The 24,088-nt window shown below is 29.9% G+C and overlaps 2 protein-coding genes and 1 non-coding gene across 4 annotated transcripts in view; 2 read left to right on the top strand and 1 right to left on the bottom strand.

The window, feature by feature from the left end:
- The window catches only part of LOC107436542 (uncharacterized), a 30,968-nt gene extending 23,016 nt beyond the window's left edge, over positions 1 to 7,952 (top strand). Inside the window, exons 10-12 of the mRNA XM_043038902.3 lie at positions 1,256 to 1,452; positions 1,582 to 2,661; positions 5,528 to 7,952. Coding sequence (XP_042894836.2) covers positions 1,256 to 1,452; positions 1,582 to 2,661; positions 5,528 to 5,580 — 1,330 coding nt within the window. The 3' untranslated portion in view covers positions 5,581 to 7,952. The remainder of the gene's footprint in view (positions 1 to 1,255; positions 1,453 to 1,581; positions 2,662 to 5,527) is intronic.
- Positions 7,953 to 11,941: 3,989 nt separating this feature from the next.
- On the bottom strand, positions 11,942 to 12,014 carry TRNAR-ACG (transfer RNA arginine (anticodon ACG)). Its single transcript has one exon. It is a non-coding gene; the product is annotated as a tRNA-Arg (tRNA).
- Positions 12,015 to 12,416: 402 nt separating this feature from the next.
- Positions 12,417 to 24,088, top strand: part of LOC107443971 (uncharacterized) — a 288,826-nt gene continuing 277,154 nt past the window's right edge. The window contains exon 1 of one of the 2 annotated variants that reach the window (XM_071184277.2): positions 12,417 to 12,833. The gene's annotated coding sequence lies outside the window, so the exon portion shown is untranslated. The remainder of the gene's footprint in view (positions 12,834 to 24,088) is intronic. The other variant, XM_071184272.2, reaches the window with a different exon arrangement.

Raw genomic sequence — 24,088 nt, 5'->3', positions numbered from 1 at the left:
AAGTGAGTGAGCACTTTTGGGAGCCACTGTAATTATTAAAAATTATTGATATATAATCACCTGAAACGGTTTTCTTTTTCTTAATGAAAATATATTAAACAATACTTATCCAAGGTTCTATTGGTTATTCTGATTTTTGTCATTTTGTAGGTACACTTTGATCAAATACTACTTAAAGTAACACATTAAATTCAATAAAAACAATATATTCTGCAAGCTAAACATATTATTTTCTCCACGTCTTAATTTTTTAAAAATTAATGTTGTACCAGAACATTAAAAAATAATAAAAAAATATCTTGTAAAAAATTTTAATTTTTTTTCAAGATATGTTTTAAAAAAATGACATTTTGAATAAGATATTTTATAATACACTTTTCTTGTACACATCCTACACTTTATAAGAAAAAAGGGTAGAAAAACACAATCCTGGAAATTTTAAGATTTTTACCTGGAAAAATCAGGGAAATTTGAAATCTGTTTTGAGTGGCCACCCTGTATAATTAGTGTTAATTTGCTTATAAATGTTTCTCCTTGAAAGAATAAGAAGACAGTAAAAATGCCTGAGATTAATACTTGATTTCGAATTTCTGCAGGTTCACAGAATGTCTTTTTTTTTTTTTGAAGATTTAATCTATTTTTATTTATTTAATTGTTTTACAAATATGGAGTATGTATTAAATTACATTTATCGCAGAATTTATATCCTATATGATAATGATTTAACAGCATGGTGTGGAAAGGTTATCTTGTCATAAGGCAGTTGATCCTCATTACATGTATAATTTTTTCATTTCCTTCAAATTGTATGCAATGCTTTTAATTACTTTTAATATGAATATGCTTAACGAGTAACATTTTTTTAAATAAACTAAAATTTCCTTTCCTTTTGACAAAATTAAATTTTTTTTGTGAGCAGGAAATTTATTTTGTCTTTATAAAGTCAGTCTTCACTATTAATGTGTCAAGGATTGGTGTAAGAAAGTAATTTTCACTCGTAAGGAAATCTGACATAAATTACCTTTGTCTTAAATTAATTTAAAAGTTATCAACTCAAGCATTTTTCTGATAATAAAATTATGATTGCTGGAGAACAACAAAAAAAATTTTGTTTGGTGGGTAAATGTTTGCATTTTCCAAAATTTTATTTAGTATAAAGTTTTACAAAAAAAAAAAAAAAAAAAATTCTCCAAATTTACATTGGCTACATAAAATTAGTACTTTTCTAAGTTGAATTTTATTCTATTACTTTTAGTCCCCCCAATGGCGTAATTGGATGTTATGTTCCTAAAAAAGTTCTCATGCAGAAGTCTATTCTCAACCAATCGAACAGCAACGATAGTTCTCCGATATGTTCAGAATATTCAAGTCCTCCCCAAAGTCCATCACCTGGCGACACATGCAATCAAAGTAGCTCTCTCAGTTCCAGTAATGATGAAAATGCTGATAAGAGTAAGTTTTTTTTAATGTAGGTTAAATTATATTCTCTGTTTATTCTGAGAGTAACCAAGTTCTTTTCAGTATTTTGCGGTTTTTCAATTTGAAATGATTTTTATCATATTTAATTTTAACTTTTGACAGGATCTTTGTCTAATTTGACATCAGAATTTGGTAAAAGTGAGGATTCCGAGACAAATACGTCAGACAGTTCTGTAATAAAGCGTGACGACGATGCGCTTAACGTGAAAGGCAGCGTAAACCGTACTTCTTTGTCTGTGATCCCATTGGCAATACCTTACAGTACTATTGTCACTCAGATGCCACCGCTTCCAAACGTGAAACCTGCATATTTACCGATTCCTTGTCGAACGAACAGTGCTCCTCAACATTTAAGTCCTAGTGCAGTTGTTTACGATCATCAATTTTCAAGAATTCCCTTGGCAAGTGCTCTTACATTCATACCTGGTCCAACAAGATCTCATCCAGACAGGGTGATGTCATCTGTGAGTGTTTCTCCATTCCCTGTGGTCACTTCTGGTTGTTCCACTTCTCCAAGTGCATCTTGTAGTATCACAACATATAAGAGCAACAATATGACTGTAGTTACAAATTCTGGAGTGACTAGTAACAGGATGACACAGAAAAATCCTCTTAGGGATTGTGATATGACTCCTAAGCCTCTGATACAGACTTCAGATACGCCGTATGTTACAGGATACATTTTGAATTCTTCTTCGCCTTTGACAGCCGTTTCATGCCCGTGCTATACTACAAACTCTGCAAGGCCGTCCCCAGCTCCTTCACCATCCATAGGAGCTGCCCCCCAGCCTTCTGCTGTGCCAGTATCTTTATCTTATCTTGGAATGCCATACTTATTTCATCATTCCTTACCGTTTCTCCAAACACAACCGCCATCTAACGGTTTTGTGCCACAGCCAGGCATAACGAATCACGGACAAGGCTTCACTTATACTTTGCCAAATGGAATAACTACTTTACCACCTGAGCTTATATATCCTGAGCAAACGTACTCTGTACAGTCCCCTTCAACTCAGGGTAACCCTAGCCAAACTGCTAGTCAAGGGTCTCAATGCTACGGGGCTTACTCTCAAACAACTGCTCCTCCTCCTCAAAAGTTAGCAACTTGTTACAACTGTGGAAAAGTTGGCCATAGAGGTCCAGATTGTAAGGAGCCAACCATGGAGGATCTAAGCAAGTCTGGTAATTTAATTTCTGATTTTTCTCTTTATTTTTCATTCATATGCATAACATGACAGTAAATGTTACAGATCATTATCGGGTTTTTCTTCTCATTCAAATAAACATAAGCGATATTCTGCAAATTACCTGAACTGCTTAGTTTTTAGCATGCAAATTTTAAACGTGCTTTTTCTATGGGTAGTGGTATATCCTCCTAATGTGTGAAAATGTAAATTTTACTTGATTAATATCGCACAAATTTTGCTGATAAAAGTTTGGTATTAATTATAACATATTACGTTAACAGTTGAAGTAATTTGAATGCCATTAAAATTATAGTTCATTCAGCCATTACAGCACCCTTCCCTTACAACCATTGCATGACCCTTCAATTGCAACAACCGTTTCAAAGAGACCTGTTTGCGATTACGTTGGCACGATGTACATCCACACTGAACCTTTTATTCCAATAGGGCATAGTGTTTTTGAAAAGTTCTTAAAGGTGCTTATTTTCGTTTTTTAAAAGCCTTTAAAGGTGCTTTTTTCATTAAGTGTTTTTAAAAAGTGCTTCATTTTCCCTTTTCGAAAATGAGATTTCTTTTCTTTACCATGTCTATTTTCGACACGTATTATCCAAAAGCGTGCTTTTCCCATTGTTCTATTCAGCGTTTTCAGAATTCATTCAGCCACTGTCTATTTCGGCCATGGGTGCAAGTCTTCCGTCCCCAGGACGGATTTCCGTCTTTCGAAAATGTCCGCGGACGGAGGTAAGACGGAAACAAGACTGACTCGAAGACGGAAATCGGAATTTTTTTCTTCTGTCCTTAAAAATATTTTTTGGGTCTACGTTATTGGTCTACCTTCTTATGTCCTGTTGTTATTTTTATCAAAAGACAGATAAATAAACATTTTTTGTACAGTATTTAATCTTGATGTATTATGGTAAAGCTTTCTTAGATAGTTTGCATATGTCGAGGGGGTATTGCGTATGTTAGGTATTTCAGTCAAAAAATTTTCAGTCTTGGCCTTTTTTCCAACTTGCACCCATGATTTCGGCGCACCATAGGCCCATAGCATATGAAGCCATCAATCTGCATGTGCGTCTACTGAGCTGGGATCGGGGTGAGATTCTTGCACTCTCATGTGCAAGTCTGCTGCATTTTTCAAGATATTCTCCATTTCAGGCTTTATTTTCCACCCTCTGAAATCGAACCGAAAAATCTCTTGACCTTTTTATAGTGGCTAATATTATCAAGAAAAGAGTTATTTGTCAGATCATGTACAATCTTTGAAAATTATTTTCTTAATGTATAGAGTGCTTAAAAATATTTTTTTGGTGCTTAAAAAGTGCTTATTTTTTATTGAAAGATTTCGCTATGCATCCTGTAAAGCAGTGTTTCCCAAAGTGTGATACGCGTGCCCCCAGGGGTACAGGAACAGTTTAACGGGGGTACGCGTTCTTATGCAAAATATCTTGCAACAAACGAAAATTTCAAAAAATTTTATTTAAAAATAAAGCTAGTCATGAAATGATTACGTATTTTTCTATTGGCTATTTTTTTCGCAGAGTTAACAGTTCATAATTAGTGGTATCAACAGCCAGTTGTGATTTTTAACTTTATTGAAATTTTTTTGTAGTAAAAAATGCGTTCAATTTTTTATTAGTGGTACACATCGTTACGAAAAATTTAGGAAGGGTAGACAAAAGTCATAAGTTTGGGAAACACTGCTGTAAAGGGACCGAAATTTAATCATTTGATTCTTAAAGTCTGAGAGGAAATTATTTAAATAGTTATTTCCTTGGATGTTGCCACACAATTACTGTGAAACACCTCGAGTGATCTGATCTTAATCTTAACCTAAATCCTAGGTGGTCGTATTAATTTATATCTCGTGTAAGTTGTATTATCTTTTTTTGAAACATTAGTCCACTTGTATGGCATATTTTCAACTTAAGGGTCTTTGCAGTTATCCTAATATAAGTTATTTATCAAAAATGACAGATTCGACCCAGTATTTTATTCTTAATGCATTTTTCACCTGTGAAGTATCATTTTAAAGGGTACTTTTGCATGTATTTAATATTGGGTAAAAAAAGGGAATGACTACTAATTTCTCCCAAATTCTTATTAAAATAAAGCATTGCTTTGTTAAAATTGAATTTAGCTATCAGTTAATATTGATGGTATATTTTGATGCTCTCTTAGTATAACAACCTCATATTGTAACATCCGTTTTCACCTGGTCCAGGGAGGTCACCCTATCGAGCATTGACTGTAGTACCTTTAAGTATGAAATTAATGTATCTATTTTTTGTGGCAACTAATACACTCCACAGAGAAAACCTAAAAAATACACAGAATTTTAATTAACTGGGAATTTCGTTTATTATTTCAATGTTTTAAAAAATGGTAACCTCTCAAAGTGCAATTTGGGATATTTAGGAATGATATTTCAGCTATATTAGACTAGTTCATTTATTATAGCATTATTTGTTTTAAGTATGTTCAGCTGTTCCTTTTTTCCTTAAGTTTTTTCAGCAATTATAACTAGTACAGTTAGCCCAATATAGCTGATATAAGAGCACAGTGATTGTGTTTTTCCTGTTAATATCTTGCGTATAATATGTACAGGGAACTTCTTTTTTTTTTTCCAAATTTGAGTGCTAACCTTGCTGCATAAAACAATATTAATATACACTGTATAGTAATTTTAACTGAAGAAAGTTTTTTTCTTTAGCAACAAATTTCTTTAGGTAAAAATTTATATTGTTAAAAATCTGCATTTCAAGTATATTTCTAATCTAAATGTAGTAGCTTTGTTTACTATTATTCATATTTTTCAAAATTTTCATGTGATTTATTGATTTTTAAATTTAATCTTTCAGGTAAATTTCACCTAAATTTTATTCCAGTCAAAGCACCTGATAGTCATGAATAACTTCTGAATCTGGAATGGTTACTAAATGTTAAGACTGTTGAGTACCAAATTGTTTGTTATAAAATGTTTATAACATTCGAATTATTTATTTGCTTTTTGTTATACTGAGTGAGTTTTAAGAAATCTGTTGCTACGTCTTTTGTTTACAGTCAGCTGTTTAGGCCAAAGTTCTTTTAAATGCTGAGATACTTCCTCAATTTTTTTTTTACTTTGTATGATGTTTGTTATATATTTTATTGTAAAAAGTTATTAAAAGAAGTGAGAATTTTAAGAAAAGAAATGTTTTCTGTCGTTATATTGTAAAGTGACCATTATTTCTGCCATGTCTGTAAAACATAGCGTACAATGTCAAGTGAATATGATTCTAATTTAAGTCTAGTCAAATACTTTACTAAAGTTAATAATTCTGTTGTTTTTTTACTGTTAATTGTCTTTATTTATTTGCAAATAGGTAATATTGCTATTTTTAATACAGTGTGTTTCAAAAGTACATTGACAAATTATAAGGGTTTGTCTAAGCATTCAAAACAAGTACAAACTATGGTTGCTGAGCAACCGCTTAAAAGTTTGTTCAAAAAATTATCTGTATATGGTTTTATTGTGAGAAAGTCAAGTTTAAGATGACATATTAAAGATGTAAAATATCAAATATGATGAAATTTTTGCACCATGTTTATCTAAATTTTTTCCCTCTAATACTTAAAACTTGGAAGATATATAGGTTACATAGTCTTTGAGAAGTAACAAAGAACAACGAAAAAAAAAGTGGTGGTAACGGAATATTACTTGAGAAACTCTGTAAGGGTGTCCTGCATTTGCTAGTGTGTTCTTTGATAAAAATTACTTGTTTTGCTGTCCTTTAAAGTCGCCTGAGTAATTCTGAATTATCTTATTTAGGCATTTTTTATTCAAACTTTTTAATCACTGTAGTTTCACAAGTGTATGAAATCCTATCGTAGCTTCAACTGCTTTTTAAATGGTTAAGGATTACAGATTTGGCTGGAATTTATATTAACTTTTGAAATTTTATTATATTTCAGTGTTCCATTGTCCGGTTTTTAAATTGAAAATGCGTTTTCCGTCATGTAGTTTTTTAATTATTCATGTGTAGTTTTTATGGGTTTGAAATGTCCTAAAATTTTTTTTTTTTTTTTAAATTTATTTTTATCTTAAACATATGATGAGATATCTTATCATACATATGATGAGATATCTTATATGTATGTATTTTAAAGAAAATTTTATCAATTTGAATAATAATTGTTTTAAATTCATTACTAAATGTTTTTGTAAAGTGAAATCTTATCCCTGTGTATCTAAGAATTGTTCATTTGAACTAAAATCATAGTTATTTGTCGCTAAATATTTTCAACAAAAAAATTTCAAAGTGTGGTACTTTGCATAGTTTGATAGAATAAAGAAAGAAATGATAATCTTAGAAACTGTTTGCTTAAAATTTATTATTTTTCTTAATAATCGATTTCTGGTATTTTTTATTGCACAGCTGCTGAAAATGTTTCTTATGTTAAGTAGAGCTGGGGGGTGTACCTTTAAAATATCAATATTTCTTAAATACTGTCGTAATAATATGTTTCTAAGTTAGTATTTTGATATATTTTGAGTGCCATGTCTTACTATGAATATCAAATATGATATTATACTGAGTGTTAATAAATTTTATTTGAATAGTAAATATATTGGTCAATGTAAAAATAATGCAAATAAGATTAATTGACAAAAATATTGCTATATGTGATATGTCGATATTTCCTGACTCTGGTCCAGCTCCACCACTAAGTTATCATTTCTCAAGGCCTTGTAAATTAGTTTCCGCTTCATCGTATTTTTTAAAAGATTTAATGTAAATCATAAGTGAGCAAATTTATGTTTGCAGCAATAAAGAAATGAGAAGAAGAAAAAAAGCAATAAACTTTAAATCTATTTTTATCAGAAAAAGTTCAAAGTTATTGCCTTGTGTAAAAATCGTGTGCATCAAATCAGGAAGCAATTGTAGTTGTATAATTCAATGTACGCAAGTGTTATGAATAAATTTAAGAGTTGATTTTAGCAAGACTTTAACTGTTAATCATATTGTATAAAAATTGTTTGTAACATTTAGATTTGTATATAATGATTTGTGCTTGAGTCTGTTTTAAATTATGAACTGTATATAAATATACAAAGGTTTTTGTGTGTTTGCATACTGTGACTCAGAGATGAATTTTTAGTTGCCAAATACGGAATGAAATATATTTCTAGGAATGCCTGACTGATATGCATGATACTTTATAATTATTTTATGAATTGATGAGAAACTGTTTTTATGTAACTATTATACAATCATTGAAATAAAAATATTTAATCATTTTTCATTTTTGACTTGTTCTTTCAAATTGGATTTATGGACTTATTATTTACCTTTCTATTTTTAAAAGAAATAAGCATACAAGAAAAGATATTTTTAAATTTCGATATTGATGCTCTTAAAATTATGTCAAGTGTTTAACAATGAATTTAGTTTTACAATGAACCAGTGGCTCCTATGGAAAATGTTTTTGTACTTACATAATTTTTTTTAAAATTTAGAATTGTAATTTTATCTGAATTATTACTTAATTAGCAGACACTAATGTATTAAATGGATTTCTTACTTTTCTCGAAAAATCTTAATCTACTAAAATTATATACACTCGTACCTCGATTTCACGAATTTTTCGATATCTCGAGGAAGAAAAAATTCGCTTCAAGTTTCCTATACACTCAATGTTTAAAAAAAATTGATTTCACGAAAAAAATTTCTAATCCCTCGATAACTTGAATTTTTTTCCATAAATAGTGTAGATTTTTTTTTCTAAAATTATAAAAATATTCAAAAAAAATACGAAGTTTTTAGAATGGCTGAAGAGGCATGGAATAATGTGTCTTCCTCTATGATAATGAATGGCTTTAAGAAGTCTGGATTCATTAAAGATCACGAAAGTAGTCAAACAATCAATATTGTTAATTCTGCTGAAAACTACACCGAAAATGATTGGAACAAATTGACCGGACTCATGAAACTTGATGACATCGAATTTCATGACTGTAAATGTAGATTATGCTGTAACTGTTTGTGGTCAGAGGGATGACAATGATATCAACTCTCAAACAAAAGCTTCTTGTGAACTATCAGAAGAAGAGGATGAGGAAATCGAAGATTTACCGCCCAATGTTACTAACAAACAAGCTCTTTCTGCAGTGGGCACTGTAAGGAGATTCATTGAGAAGCAGCGGAATATGTCAGAGGAGACATTTAAAGATATAGTCCACTTAGAAAGTGTTATAGACAAACTTTCTTACACATCTCTAAAGCAAACAATAATTGAATCTTTTTTTAAATGAAAGTGTAAAAAGTGTTTTTAGAATAAATATGGAATAGTAAATAATAAGGAATGTAAAGAGCATTTTTCTTTATTCTACCATCGATAACATACATTTTTCGATATCTCGAATTTTTTCTCCTCTCCCTTCAAGTTCGAGATATCGAGGTTTGACTGTATATTTATAAGTTTGTCTTTGTATTCTGGTAAAGAATAATGCATTTTATTTTAGACTACAGTAATTGCAAATAAGAAGGTATAGTACTAAATTGCCTTTTTAAAAAAATTGGATGAAATTAAAAAATTTCATTATCTATGTTAGAGATTAAAAAGTGAATGCATGTTTACAAAGTCATTTTATGTACTTTAATATGTAAAGTTTATTACATCAACAACTGCAAAATAAGTAATTTTGTCTTTTTTTTTTTTTAATGAAAAGTTACAAGCAATGCTGAACAAAGTTTCGACTGTTGTTAATTTTATGCTGCTGAAAATAAAGAATTCTATCTTCTTTTTTTTTATCATTCTTAATCGAATTTTAATTAAATTAAACCAAATATTTAATTTTTATTACATTTTATAAGAAGCTATTATAAATAATTTTATTCATTTCTTAAGAATCATTGTAGCGACTAATTTTTAATTTCAATACAAATGTAAAACTCATTAATTCACTGTCGCAACTAAATCGCTTTATTTTTTATCCACAAAAATTTTTCAGTTACATTGATTTTTAAGAAAAGAATAAAATATTTATATTAGCTTTTTATAAAATGTAATAAAAAAATTTTTTTTAAATTTAATTGAAATTCGATTGAATGCGACAGTGAGATAATTAATGTGTCATTTGGAAGAAATTGTATGTTTTAATTATACTTCGATAAAATGCTCAGTCTTCAAATCCAAATGATGAAAAATATATATAGCTGGGACCAAATTTAGTAAGTATTGCACATTGACAATCTTATTCATTATGATTTTAAATGAATATCATTGTGATTTTCAAATTCTAATTTTGTTTTTATGTAGTTTTCATATTTAGTTAAAATAGTTTTCAACATTAGATTTCTGAATTAGCATGTTTTTCTCCAAATTCAACGTTTGTCTTTTGTAAACACATTTCATCTTTTCTTAAGGTGTCCACTTCACTAAGGTTTTCCTGATTTAAAATTCTACACAAGATAAAATATGCTGTTCATAAACCAGTTATATTACTTGATTATTAAATTACGAAACTAATGAGATCTCCTAGACAATATATATATATATATATTTTTTTTAATAGTTTGAACGTTACTATAAATAGTAATGTGGTGGCGAGCATAAATGAGTTTTGCCCGGCACTAGATACCTGGTTAAATTAGCTGGTCCTGGGTAGTAAGATTCTTTTGTCAGGTGCGGGTAATAAAAATCTAGCCATGTAATTGCCGTGTATCCGATACATCTCTGACCTTAATTAATAACCTTAAATTTAAATCTCTTTACTCTTCATATCTACAAGCATCCTACTAGCGTAAAGTTCTTGCATAACTATTTAGTACAACATTGTAAATTAGTTCTTTGTGTTTCACAGTCATGCTTTCATTGTTGATCAACAGAAACTGAAAATTGGCACAAAGTCATTATCCAAAGTGCAATATTCAAAGTTATTGAGATATATAAATTGAAGTAAAACACATCTTTTGCTGAGTATAAGGTACAGTAAAAGTTTCTAACTGAAAATAAAATACGTTCATCTAGAATTAAAATACGTAATGCCCAGAATTTGCATGTTAATTTAGCTCATTGATAATATCGAAAATATGAATTTCATTGACAATCCTACCAAATTACCTTATACCAATACCTGGATTGGACTATATAATGTGACTCTTTCGCTTCAAATTGCGCATTATAACATACTCTTGCTTTATTGTATTGTGCCCACAGATAGAAAAAAAAAAAAAATGTTATTTTTTAAGATTTTTAAACATTTTAATTGAAGATTTATCACTTGTAATCGAAATTTAATTTAAAATTATAAACACCAGTCCCATTATTAACGCTTTCGCACTAAAATTATTCGTTATAAATAAGTTTTCTTTTTTTTAATTTTACAAACATTAGCAAAGAAATAAAATAAATTGATCAACAGAATAAGTTGTAAACAAAAATAATGCTGTTTTAGTTTGATTGTTTTAGTTTGTTAATAGATGGCGACACGACTGTCCTGCATTAATGATGAAGTATAATATTTCTACTGAATCGAAATGTGAGTGGATTAAATAGTTAATTTTATGTACTATTTTTTCAGTTGGAAGCTAAGATTTTGCATTAATTGCTAGCTAAAAATTATTAGTTTTTCTAAATTCTAAGCAAAATTTCTGATAATTTTTTTCAAATATAAAAAATATTACTAAATGTAGCAGATTACATGCTTTTAGTGTTAGTGAATTTTAAACACACTAGATGTCAGCATTAGAAAAATTTCTATTTGAAATGTCTTTTAAGCAAAAAGTTGTGCCTTCAAAAATAATAATATTTACTACATAAACAATAAATGCATAAAATTTATTTTTAACAAATTAATTGAAACCTATAAAGTCTGTCACAAATTTGCTAATCCACCGCCACAAAGTAACATATTTAGGTTTTGTTCGTATATAATTTGATTTATTTAAAAAAATCGTGTTTTATATTGTGAGGTACAATTTTGTTTCGGAGTGACATTTTTATTTTTTTCTGAATAAACTAACTTGAAAAATTTACTTGAATTAAAGATGACAATGGTTAGGATTGTAATGTAGATCTTGTTTAATAAAGGATTTAAAATATAATAATTTAGATAACATTAGCAATAATGTTTTTATCGAAGCAATAAGAAAAATAGTGCATCCCTTCAATGTTTTTTTGCAATAAAATGTAATTTTTTGCTTGGAACTTAGTTTTAAGATTTGGAGAAAAAAATCAAAGGTATGATATTAAAAAAAATTTTATTAAAAAACGAGATAGACCCGTAGCGACGAGCCAGCCAGGATTCGAACCTGGAATCTCCTGATCCGTAGTCAGGCGCGTTATCCGTTGCGCCACTGGCCCTTGATCTTCGAAAGTATAAAACTGTTTTTAAAAAAGAGATGGTTATGCTTGGAAGTTTTATCTTAATTTTTAATTTATTGTTTATAAACGTTAAAATAAAATAAAAAATCGATTGAAATGCTTCATAGTATTTAATGTTCAATTAAATAAGTTTGCTACCTCATAATGATCAATATTGGAAATTTTTATAATAAAAGAAGAGATTTTCCTTCCTTAAAACACTTTCACACCCTTAAACAAATTGCACACTTTAAAATAGCAGGGCTTTTGCAGGAGAATGAAAAGAAAACAAACAACAGCTATTTTTAATACTTAATTTAACAGAAGTCACTTTATTGAAATGACCAAGAATTTGTCCCAATTCTGCACGTGAGAACGCATGACGTCACTCTCTTTACAAACATACGGGACAGTTAATGGGTGCTCAAAGTTGTCTGCATTCAAATGTTATTTCAGTTTGTTATTTCGGATTAAATTTTTATATAAAATTACTCATCAATGATACAACAAGGCAAACATAACTGAAAAAATGTCTTTTATAGCACTTTTAAACACTTTTCATCAGAAATATATGTGAGAATCACGTTGTCGTTAAGGAAAAGAGAAAGTTTTTTCTTAAGGATTTGTTTTGTTTACTTCGTTGCCAGACCAACTGTTTCATAAGCGCGCCTAATATGAAGATATTTTCAAACTGTGATCAATTTTTGATGTTGTGTATTGAATAACGAGGAATAAAAATCAATGGAAGCTTTTAATTTTGACTGTAGAGCAAGAAAAAAAAAATTGTTTCAAGATAATATTCATTAAATTACTATTCAAGTAAGTGAACAATTATTTACATTTTTCTTTTGTCTATAGTAATGATTTTACAAATAAATATTTATGTTTTATAAAAATTAAGAAACACATGAAATTAAATTAAAAATTGTTTATTTTTCTTGAAATATAAATTTGAATTTATATTTTCATATTTAAAAACCGTGAGCTATTTGCTTAGGAGGAGTTTTAAACGCCTCTTTTCGAATTTAAATAATAAAAGGAAAATTGTTTTAACTGTTTCGTCAGATATGTCATTTTTCCATTAAGTTTAGTTACACAATGAAGCATCGGTTATTTTTATTTTGTGATTGCTCAGAATTTGAGGCTTTATAAAAATTTTAACAACTTGTTTCTTTTTCCAGATGGAAAGTTTATATAAAATTTAAAAATTAGCATTTTATTTACAATAAAAATTTTATATTTTCAAAATGTTTCATTAGAAATGGAAACTTGATTTGTGTTATTAACCGTGTCCAGCGGCATAATCCCGAAGTGCTGGCCCGGGCCCTCTGGACTCACGGTCTTTCACATAATTTTGTGGTTAGAACAAATTTACTTGTTACATTTTTAAAAGGCCCTGCTTGCTTCGCTCAGTCATTGCATAGAAGTCAATTTTATTTCTCCTCTCACAGCATAAAAAAAAAAAAAAAAAAAATTTCAATAGAAATTTTTTTCTATATATTATATTTATTTCGTAGATAAACTGCTTTCCGCACTTGTAATTTAATAATGATTACGTTTCATCTATAATATTTTTGAATTTGGTTGTAAACGTCCCACCCAGATCTATACTTATGGGTTATTGGCGACGGATAAACCTTATTAAAGATATGAAGACAAAATCGGCGCAAGCACACTATACACACACAATTTAAATCGGAAGGCCGATGATGAATGTTATACACTGAGCTGCGGTGGTTCAGGGGATAGAGCTTTCGCCTTCCAATAAAGTAAGCCGGGTTCGAATCCCAGCGATGGCTGGTCGATTCGCATTTTGCACCCGGCTCGCACCGACCACAGCGCTGACGTAAATTATCCTCTGTGTGCAGGCGGATCATGGCTAGAGTCCGTCAGAAGATTTTCGCAGTTTTCCTATCCATGTTAAGCAAATGCGGACTAGTTCCATTGCAAAGTCCTCCTCGAAGGCAAATTTCTCACAATACTTGATCCAAAAGTTCCCTTGTCTTTTGGATTGGGATTCAAAATGACAAGGCTATGGAGTTGAACATGAGTAGTTGTAAATCCAAAAAAATTAGGTCGGCTGTTCAACTACGATTATAAAATACAAAAAAAAAGAGAAGAAAAAAATTTATACACTGACCTCCGCATCACGCTCCCGTGTTATGACTTTTTTGGATGCGAGTAGTTTGCAAACCACTAAGACAAGATCGGAGTAGGTGCAACGCAAAAGTGAACGCAATATCGAAGAAGAAATTCTTCATGGCAAATTCTGCTTCACCTGCGTAAGTAATTTGAAATTTAAAGTATAAAAAAAACGTGTTCAGAGAAATCTCGAGTAAACCGTAAAGTTTCAAATGTTGAAAAAACGTTTTTAAAATATCCCAATGCAAGCAAAATATTTCAGGATCATATCCCCAATGTGCTATCTTAAGTTACAATATGACAGGATTATGCATTGGAGATAAAGTTCTGAAATATTTTGCTTGCATTAGGATATTTTAAAAACGTTTTTTCAACATTTGAAACTTCACGGTTTACTCTAGATTTCTCTGAACGCGTTTTTTTTATACTTTAAATTTTAAATCACTTATGCAGGTGAAAGAGAAATTGCCATGATGGGTGATGGGTGTTTGCCGCATTATAGGGCCTTTTTAACCTATTGCATGGGGCAAAAACTCTATCCATCCAAACAATTTTACGGTATACTATTTTTTCTACCATTTTCTCTAGGGCCATATACTACCATCTCTGTAATTAGTGCATACACAAATCCAAATCAGTGCAGAAATTAACTAAAACAAATGTGCACTTTGTACGGATATTTGACATTTCTGCAAGTTTTACGCATGCGATGTTGCTTTTTATGTTTTATTTATTTATATTTTATTTTTTCGTTATTTCAGCATTTTTGCATTAAAAAAAATTATACTTCTCGATACAATATCAAATTCTTTTTACTTTTTATACGAAAAAAGGGTGTTTAAAAGCTTTTTTGGAATATTACTGCAATAATTCAAATTTCTTACTTTTAATATGCTCAAATTAAATAGATACTTGAACTTATGTTTGTTAGATATTACCAAGTAATAGTATTATTGAAACTTTGTTCCCTTATTTGAATTAACTCTTTTTGTTAGGGATTTTAAAACTTTTTTTGCAATGTATTGCAATAATTCTTGTCATTTGACAGGATTATAAATTATCTTCAAACATTTTAGTATAAATTTGAACTGTGTTCAACTCCCACTTCCTCAGAACTGCCTTTATTTGACATTATTCTTTCCTATTGCATCAAGACTTTTTTTCCCCCATTTTATTCAAATTGTGTTCATAGAGGCCTTGAATATTTTTTCAAGGTCATGCCTACGTTATGATTTCCATTCGGCAGACAATAACTCTTTTTCAATCTTATGAAGATCTTCTCATCACATAAACTGGTTCAAATTTTTATAAAAAAAAACATAAAGTTTAATATTACTTTTACTATGCAAAGTGATAGGTCGGAAACAAATAATAAATGGTGTTTTTATGTTTATCGGTAAAATTAATTGGTACTTATTAATTTGAAAAATGAACAGCGACTGTTTGTTCTATTATAGAATTTCTATTACTTGCTTGCAATAGAAATTCTATTACAAGCAAGTTATAGAGCAGTGTTTACCAACTGGCTGCCCGAGACAGACGCCTTTATTTCTGACCAGTGAACTAAAATATATTAGTTGTAATTTTTTTAGGACAATTTTCGTAAAAAAATCTGTATGGGTTTTAAATACTTTTAAGTTTTATATCTTAACAATTTGATATCTGTTGCACATCAATTGTTTAATACATAGGTGCACATTAAAGTTATTGTAGCCAGAATTTTTTAATATGCAATAAAATATTTTCAAAAATCTACTTCTTATTTTTATTTGTAATTCAATACTTTTGTTTTGTACAACTTGATAAAAATCTGACACCAATATTCAATGTTCCTTCAAGCATAAAAGAGTCCTATATAAAATTTTGATAAAGTTGCGGCCCGCCTTTTGACTGAAGTTTTTATATGCGGCCCCCGGCCTCATGTAAGTTGGAAACCCCTGTTATAGAGCGTATTCAAATTGAACTAAAACTCTTTTTATAAATAACCACGGACTTATTTATACTAATTATTCAAATTATTTCTTAGTAATACTAGCGGATACGCCCCCTCTATCTGACAATAACTTTTTCAGTTTTTTTTTTTTTTTTTTCGTTTCCGAGGAACCGACTTTGTCCGAATCAAGGAAAAAAATTTTTAGAATCTTTACTTATACTAATACTTAGAATATACAATCCATTGTATAATCTAAGTATATTAATTTTTAAAATAAATGAGAAGTCTTCGTTATAATAAAATGCAAATTTGTATTTTCGAAATTATTGTAAGTTACAATGGGTTATTTGAGAATAAAATTTCGTGATCCTGTCTTAAATCCCATCTTCTCATTTTTAGATCTAATTCACTTAGATAAATATGTTTAAAAAAGTTTAATTATTGAATTTTTCCAAGTCTCAGTTTTAGTTTTTTAAAAAAAAATTTCTTTTATATCTTCTATAATTATATCACGCTAAATTGACACTTTTTTTAATAACTCAAAAATAGCTCTCTAGTCATCGATGCCTCAATAAATAAATATATAAATAAAATAAATAAATAAAAATAACAAGAATAATAAAAAGTAAAATGTTTTCACTTTGTTTGTGTTATGATTGATTAAATACGCTTAGTTTTCATTTTATGCAAATGAGGAAAACAAATGTACAGAGCGCAATATAAAAAACGGACCACTCTCTAAACAATCATATTATTCGTTTATCAATAGATAATTCCATGCAAAAAATAACCTTTATTAAATATATATTATTTCTTACGATATTTATTTACTAAGTGCCGAAAAAGTTTTGAATCGTAAGGTATAAAAATTTTTGCATCATTTTAAAGGATGCGATTTAATTCAAATTTTGTGCGAAATCGGTCGAATAATTCCTGGGAAATTGAAATTTTAAAATACTGCCTTTTTAAATTTAATTTCTCGGGAATTATTTTAACCTATATCGCGAAAATTTCGTATTTTTCCATTTAAAATTACATTCTTTAAAATGATGCCAAAAATTGCATACCTTACAATTCAAAATTTTTTCGACTATTATTAAATAAAATAATAAATATTTACTGAAAATTATATTTTGCATGAAATTATTTTTGGATAAACAATTTTTATAATTCTGTGCAAAAAGTTTTCAGTTCGCTTAAAAAGTTCTCGAAATATGGCATAAATACGCATAAAATGAAATTAACATTATGGGGTAAAAACTTTGGTCCAGAACAAACTATGGGGGGCCATATTTTCCAAACTGCGGCTGCCCCCTACATTTTGGGGGTCAGAAATCCGAATTCGTCGTAAAAAAGGTATGTTTAGTCAAAGGAAATACGTTTTTGTGTCTGATTTCGTAACTTAAAATATCGTCTGCACTAATTAATTAGCCTATTTGAGGTCACCCCCTTGAATCATTAATAAGACTGAGTCCTAGAATGTGAAGATCCGATCATTAGATCTAAAGTTATTCAAGGTGGTCCTGTATCTATTCTTTTCCATATTTTGCATTTATAATGAGTATAATTATATTCTACTGTTTGTATAATTAGATTACGAACAGCATTTCTTTTGAACACGTTGTCTTCCTATGTTGGATGTTGTTCTTGGTCATTTGATTATCGTACAATCAAAACTCCATAACACATTATTGATTATTTGTTTATTTCGCTTGTTTCAAAATCAATGTGGTACTTATTCGCACACTGACAACCTCAAATAAATTGACCTCTAGGCCTTTAGGTTTATTGTGCTGTCATTTGCAATGTTCTAATTCTGATAACGATCACCTTACCCACAATTTTATTTACCTCCTTCAACTTCTCATTTTCCCACTTTATTTACTTGAAATTGATTTTTTTACTGTTCTTATGACTAATAATATTCAAATATCCCATTTTAATAAATCTTGAAATTGAGCCTCGATAGCTCAGGAGATAAAACGCTTGCCTGCCAAAGAAACGACCCAGGATTCAATGGTTGGTTGATTCGAATTTTGCTTCCACTTGGCACCGAATACAGACGTAAAATATCTCCACCCTAGCAGACGGATCATGTATCAGAATCCCCTTGCCGTCAGTCTAACCATGGGAGGTTTTTGTCGTTGTCCTCTCCATTTTATTACGGGATAGTCACATCAAAAAGTATTCCACAAAGGCCAGTTTGTCCCAATACTTGATCCAGAAGTTCCCTTGTCTTCTGGGTGTGGTTTAGAATTATGAAGCTAAGGAGTTGAGCAATGATATGTTCAACGCCGATTATAAAATAAAATAGAACTTGCTATTAGCAATATATTTGATACGTTACTCCTATTACGTTTTACGGAACAATCCGTGGTTTCATATTTTCTTAAATTTATTATGTAGCATTATCTCTTATAATTTAATTTTCATTACTGCCGGCACCCTATAAAATAATATTCTATTTAAATATCATTCTTTTAACAGTGAGATAGGTTGATAAAATTAAATATTATTAATTCTGAATTCTCAAGCGGAGGAAAACGAAACTAACTGTACTTGTCAGTTTTCAAATGGCAACGCTCTTGATTTTGTTCTAAAAAAGATTAGAAGATTAGGGTCTGAAGTGTTCGTAAAGTAAGTAGAAAATAATTCTTAAACAGAAATCACGCATCAGAAAGTCTCGTTACGTTTAAAATAAATGGCCTTGCAAATCGTGACTCACGTTTTATGTTAGAACAGAATTCTAGATTGAATTTTGCTTCTGGTTTACCCCTCGGTCACACTTATAATAACATGAACTGGAGAAAAAAAAACAGGAAATTTAATATTTTTGTTGATTCCTTCTCAGAACTTATTATTATTTATATTTATTTATTTTATTCATCTTTTTTTGTATTTTTACAAACCATTAATAATCTATCTAGATGTTATGTACTTTTATAACTACATTGTAAAACTCCTGGAATATACTAATTTAAACCACTAACATTTTATTTCCCACTAGATTTTCAACCCATAGTCTCTTTATTTTTCTTTTTTATGTTTTTTTGTGACAGTTGTTATCGTTTTAAGTTTATAGGCAATTCCATACGAGAAATATTTCCGGAAAATTTCGAAATTTCCTGCTGAGAGAACGATTTTTAAGTAGTTGTTTTGGGTTAGAGGTATACTGTTCAGTACTAGCAGTTTTATTCATTGTAATATTAAGTAAATTTAAAGTAATTATAATATTTAGTAATTTTTACAGTCAGAGTAAATTGTAGAATTAAGTAAATTTACAGTTATTGTAATATTAAATAATTTTACAGGTCAACTTTTATTTATCTATTGTGTTGTGACAGACAATTATGAACGACAACGAAAATTATTTCCTCTCTAGTCTTGCTTGACTGTACAACGTTAATTTATTTCGCTAATCTTGAAATTTGACATATCTCAGTGAATATGACAATCATGAAGTTTTTTCGGAGTAAAAAATATTCCAAGTGTATTTGGCAACAAATAGTCACCGAGTGAACTTAGAAAGCGTCTCTTTTTTTCAAAAAACTAAAACGCAAAGAGTGCGAACGTCAAGTCGCGAACAGTTTGTCTGCTACGATTTTTTGATTTCGCCGATTACAAACTCCAAGAAATAAAGCCAATGCATAATCTTTATTTTTAGAAAGGTTGTGGGTTCGAATGCCGCACTCCTTTATTTCCATAGGATCTTAAATAAATCGGTTCATTTAAACCTTATTTGATTTATGACAAAGAGGCCGTTTTAATGTTATGTTAGCACATCTTTTTGTGATTTGCTTATTTTCGCCGGCAAGGTGGAAAGACGTTAGAATTCAGTTATTTTAGTTTTTTTTTTATTAAAATGCAAAAAAAAATTTAACTAAAAGATTACAGTTAGAAAAATTTCGAACTCAGAATTTGGGAAAAGAAGGAGATGGAAGAAAAATTTTTCGAAGAGAAAACGATTTTATAATGTTAATAAGTTCTGGATAAAGTTGCATCTTTTATTTCACTTTAATTTAAAAATAGATTATTATAATAGAAATTAAAACGAAAAATCATCAATGTTTTTTAAGGTCAAGTGCCACTGCCCAGTATGAATTTAACCGGTACTACGAACACTGATGTTTCTCCTAATCTATTCTCAGCAGATATTAAAATATCGAATAAATATATCAACGAATAAATTTATATCAAATCGGATATAACAAATATTTAGGATATTCTCCAAAGCGACTATGTGATTGTTGACATTCACCGGTGAAAGTCGACATTCTCTTGATTTCGAACACTCACGGTAGCATATGCACCGAATCCAATAATGTTACAAAATAGTATTCAATGTTACATGGATAGTTGATTATCACTTACTAAAAAGTTTGTCGTTTAATAAATTTGCTTTAAAGAAATAATAATTTCATTTAAAAATGGATATTAAATCTAAAAATAAAAATCTATGAATGATTCTTACTGCAGAAGTATTTTTAGAATATTCTTATTTTTATTTTAGGTCATCAACACCTATCCCCCTATTATCGTAAGTTTTTTTGTTTGATTTCTTGAAAGAGATTGCGTGCGCATAATTTCAAAACTATTTCTTCATCTGAGGTGGAAGTTTTTTTTTAAAAAAAACATCGCTTCTGAATAGTTCTTAATTACAACTCTTACTCGCTATCCTTAATGATTAACAAGGGTGTGAAACCTTCTGAGTTAATAATCATTTTAACACCTCTCTTTTACAAAAAAGATATGTATTTAGCTCTTGAAGACTTGTTGACAGATCCTGTATAAAGCTGTAATTGTCCCCTTCACTCGCTATGACCGAGTTGTTTTTTTTCTCCCCTTTATTTATCAATGGCGACGAAGAATTATAATAAAAAAATATGCTCACTTTACATGCTTCATTGGTGGTTGGGTGATAATCAATGCTCCTGATGACGTGATGATTGATACAATAAACTAAAATAAGAGAAAAAAAGAAACGCCCTGATATTTGTATTATTACTTTTTTTTACATTCTTAGAATTTTTCGGAATGCAATTAATGTGTTCGAGTCATACCGAGTTTAGTATTTATATAGCCACTGAAGCGCAAAAGCAGAATTTAGTTATTCTGCAGATTAAATCGGGTGGTCCGGAATCAGGAGTATTTTGCAATTAAAATGTGGTGGGTGACCACTTGGATCAGTCTGCGTAAGGTGTGCGGTATTGGTCCTCGTTAAACTGTTCTACTGTAAAGTGCTCGACTTCGCGCGCAGGTCGTCGGGCTACCGAAGCGGGGGTGCCATCCCCTCCGTAGAGGATCAAAATTGTGATGGCATGTCTTCGGATCATCCTCCGGGATGTTTCCCAGACCGTCGCCAATAGCCCATTGTGCAGCTCTAGTGCGACGTAAATTAACAACAACAACAGCAATTAAAATGTTCGATTCTTTGCATTATGGTTTTTAAAGTGATTGGTTATGGATTCCATTCACTAATGTGTCGAATGTTTGATTGAAGTGACTTGATTTTTTTTAGATTTTACAAAAATTTAATGGCATTGTATCAATTTAAGTGCGAAGAAACGTAGCTCTTGTTCAAGCAAAGATCTTATTTTCACACCAGTAAGAATGTTCAGTAGGTAATGTACAGATTATATGGAGATTAGATTTTTTTTCCCCCGATGGCCAAGGTTACAAAAGACCACTCATCACAAAGGGGGGAACAACAAATAAGCAAACACAAACAAAAACAAACGTGGCAAGAAAAGTCTATGAACCCAATCTCTTGCGCGCCAGTAACGGTCACACAAGGAGGTGTCCCCCAGTGCCGGGCAAAGAAGAAGGTGGTCTGCATTCATCTCCGCTTGAAGGTCACAGAGCGTACAGAAAGGGGCTTGATGAATTCGATGGATATGTTTGAGGAGGCAGTCGTGTCCGGTATGGAGATTAATTGAGTGATTTGAGAAAGGAAAACAAAAACCGTTAATGTGCATAGAATATAGCTAATTTACAGTTTTACTGAGGTGATCGGTTAAAATGCGGAATCAAGAATTTTCCACAGTTTATCTAAGTTATGTACGCATCGTCTTCAGTATCATTAAAGTTTAAAATTTTGTTTCTCTCATTTCCTTTCTCTACTCTTGCCCCCCCAAAAAAGAAAATAAAATAACCTTATCATAATTTAATCGATTGTAATAATATTTCTAACCGTTTGATACTTTTTATGATAGTTTTTTAATGGAATGATTCTATCAATTAATTTGCCGATTGTCTGATTGCATTAACGTGATTCTTTTAATAACGAAAATATATAACATTTTTCTTAATTTAAGCGTACAGAAACGTTGTGGTAGTTCCAGAAAAAGTTCTTATTTTCAGTTTAATCAGAACTTGTAGGTAATGTGTAGATTAAGGAGTGCCTCTGTTTAGTAGGAAATGTGCAGAAAAATGAAGCAATATTCGAAATGGATGAATCCTTACTTAGATAATCTCTCGAATAATCTGCACATCGGCTGCAAATTTTATATTCAGTGACTCTCATGACAAATAATTTTCTCGGGAAAGATTTATTTTCTAATAAACGAATGTAATAAAATTAAAAATATTTTTTATTCATTAAGAAAACTGTGAAATTGTATTTCTTGCACCATTCTATTGTGAAATAAATACTTTTTATTTTCAAAATATTAAAACCGATTAACATGTTTTTTTCTTTTTTTTTCCTTCTTTTTTTCTTTTTTCTTTTTTTTTTTGGTATTATTCAACAAGTAGAGTTTGTTCTCATCAATTTTATAATACAAAGCATTTAAGTTAAAACTTGCTATGGCACCAAGTATAAATTTATAAGGTAACTAGCCTCATTTGGTGACCAGTTTGAATACCTTTCAAAATTGTCTTGTACAACCAATAAACTTTAAACCATAGCACAACTGTATTTAAAAATTCACATTTTTCAACCTCTCCTCCAATCCTAACACCTTCATTAGTTTTAAGCAATACTTAGAAGTACAAACTTAATCAAAAGTTATACTTAGTCAAAGTACAAATTAAAGTTAAATCAAAAGTTAAACTTAGTCAAAGTGCAAATTAAAGTTTAATCAAAAGCTAAACTTAGTCAAAGTACAAATTAAAGTTAAATCAAAAGTTAAACTTAGTCAAAGTATAAATTAAAGTTAAATCAAAAGTTAAACTTAGTCAAAGTAGAAATTAAAGTTAAGTTAAACTTTTTTGTTTTTGGCTAATTTACTGGCTAATAATTTAGCGGGGGCCATGGGCCATGTTGTATACATTATATATAAAAACTGTGAAATATGAAATTGTTGTTCTCTAGTAAAATTGTATTTTAGAAATCGCTCTTGAATCGGATAAATTAAACTACGCTAGAAGAAAGGAAATGCGCTTTTCTATAATTCGATTCGTAACACATTTTAGTATCACAGAATGTTACCAATAATAACAATAATTTCTTTCTTTTTGTACAGATTTTACATCACTTTGTTGCAAACATTTTATCATTTGCGAGGGTCTCTAAACTGTTATCAGTGAGTCTATTATATCATATCTTTGAAATTTATCGATGTGTGTTAGCGATAGTCATTATTCTTAGATTTTGCAATCGGACAATCGCTTTCAGATAGAACTGCCCCACCCTTCAACCAGTATAAACATTTGGAAAAACTGTCTGACATTTCAATTCAACATAATTATTTTACGGCAACATTTGATTTATCACGTCAGATAAAATTTCCCTGGTTTCTGTTCATAATAGAATTCTAAAATTACGTTTTGTTTCATTCATCTTTGAACTTTTTCACGGGAATATTTAATATAATATTTTACAAACGATAAGCTGAAACATTTAAAACGTAAACATTTAGGACGGTTTTTTCTTTCTTTATTTATTTTACTTTTATCGTATTATCAATTAATGTCTGCTATATCTTCGCGTTAAAAATTTAGTTTAGGGTCGTTATAGAGAAAGTTTTGTACTTTACTAATGGATCAAATTTCAAAAATA

This window comes from Parasteatoda tepidariorum, chromosome 3 (genome assembly GCF_982258835.1).
Source record: "Parasteatoda tepidariorum strain Cologne lab strain chromosome 3, Ptep-v5.0, whole genome shotgun sequence".
NCBI lineage: Eukaryota > Metazoa > Arthropoda > Arachnida > Araneae > Theridiidae > Parasteatoda > Parasteatoda tepidariorum.
The sequence above is the reverse complement of the archived record's forward strand: the minus strand, read 5'-3'. Positions and strand labels throughout refer to the sequence as shown.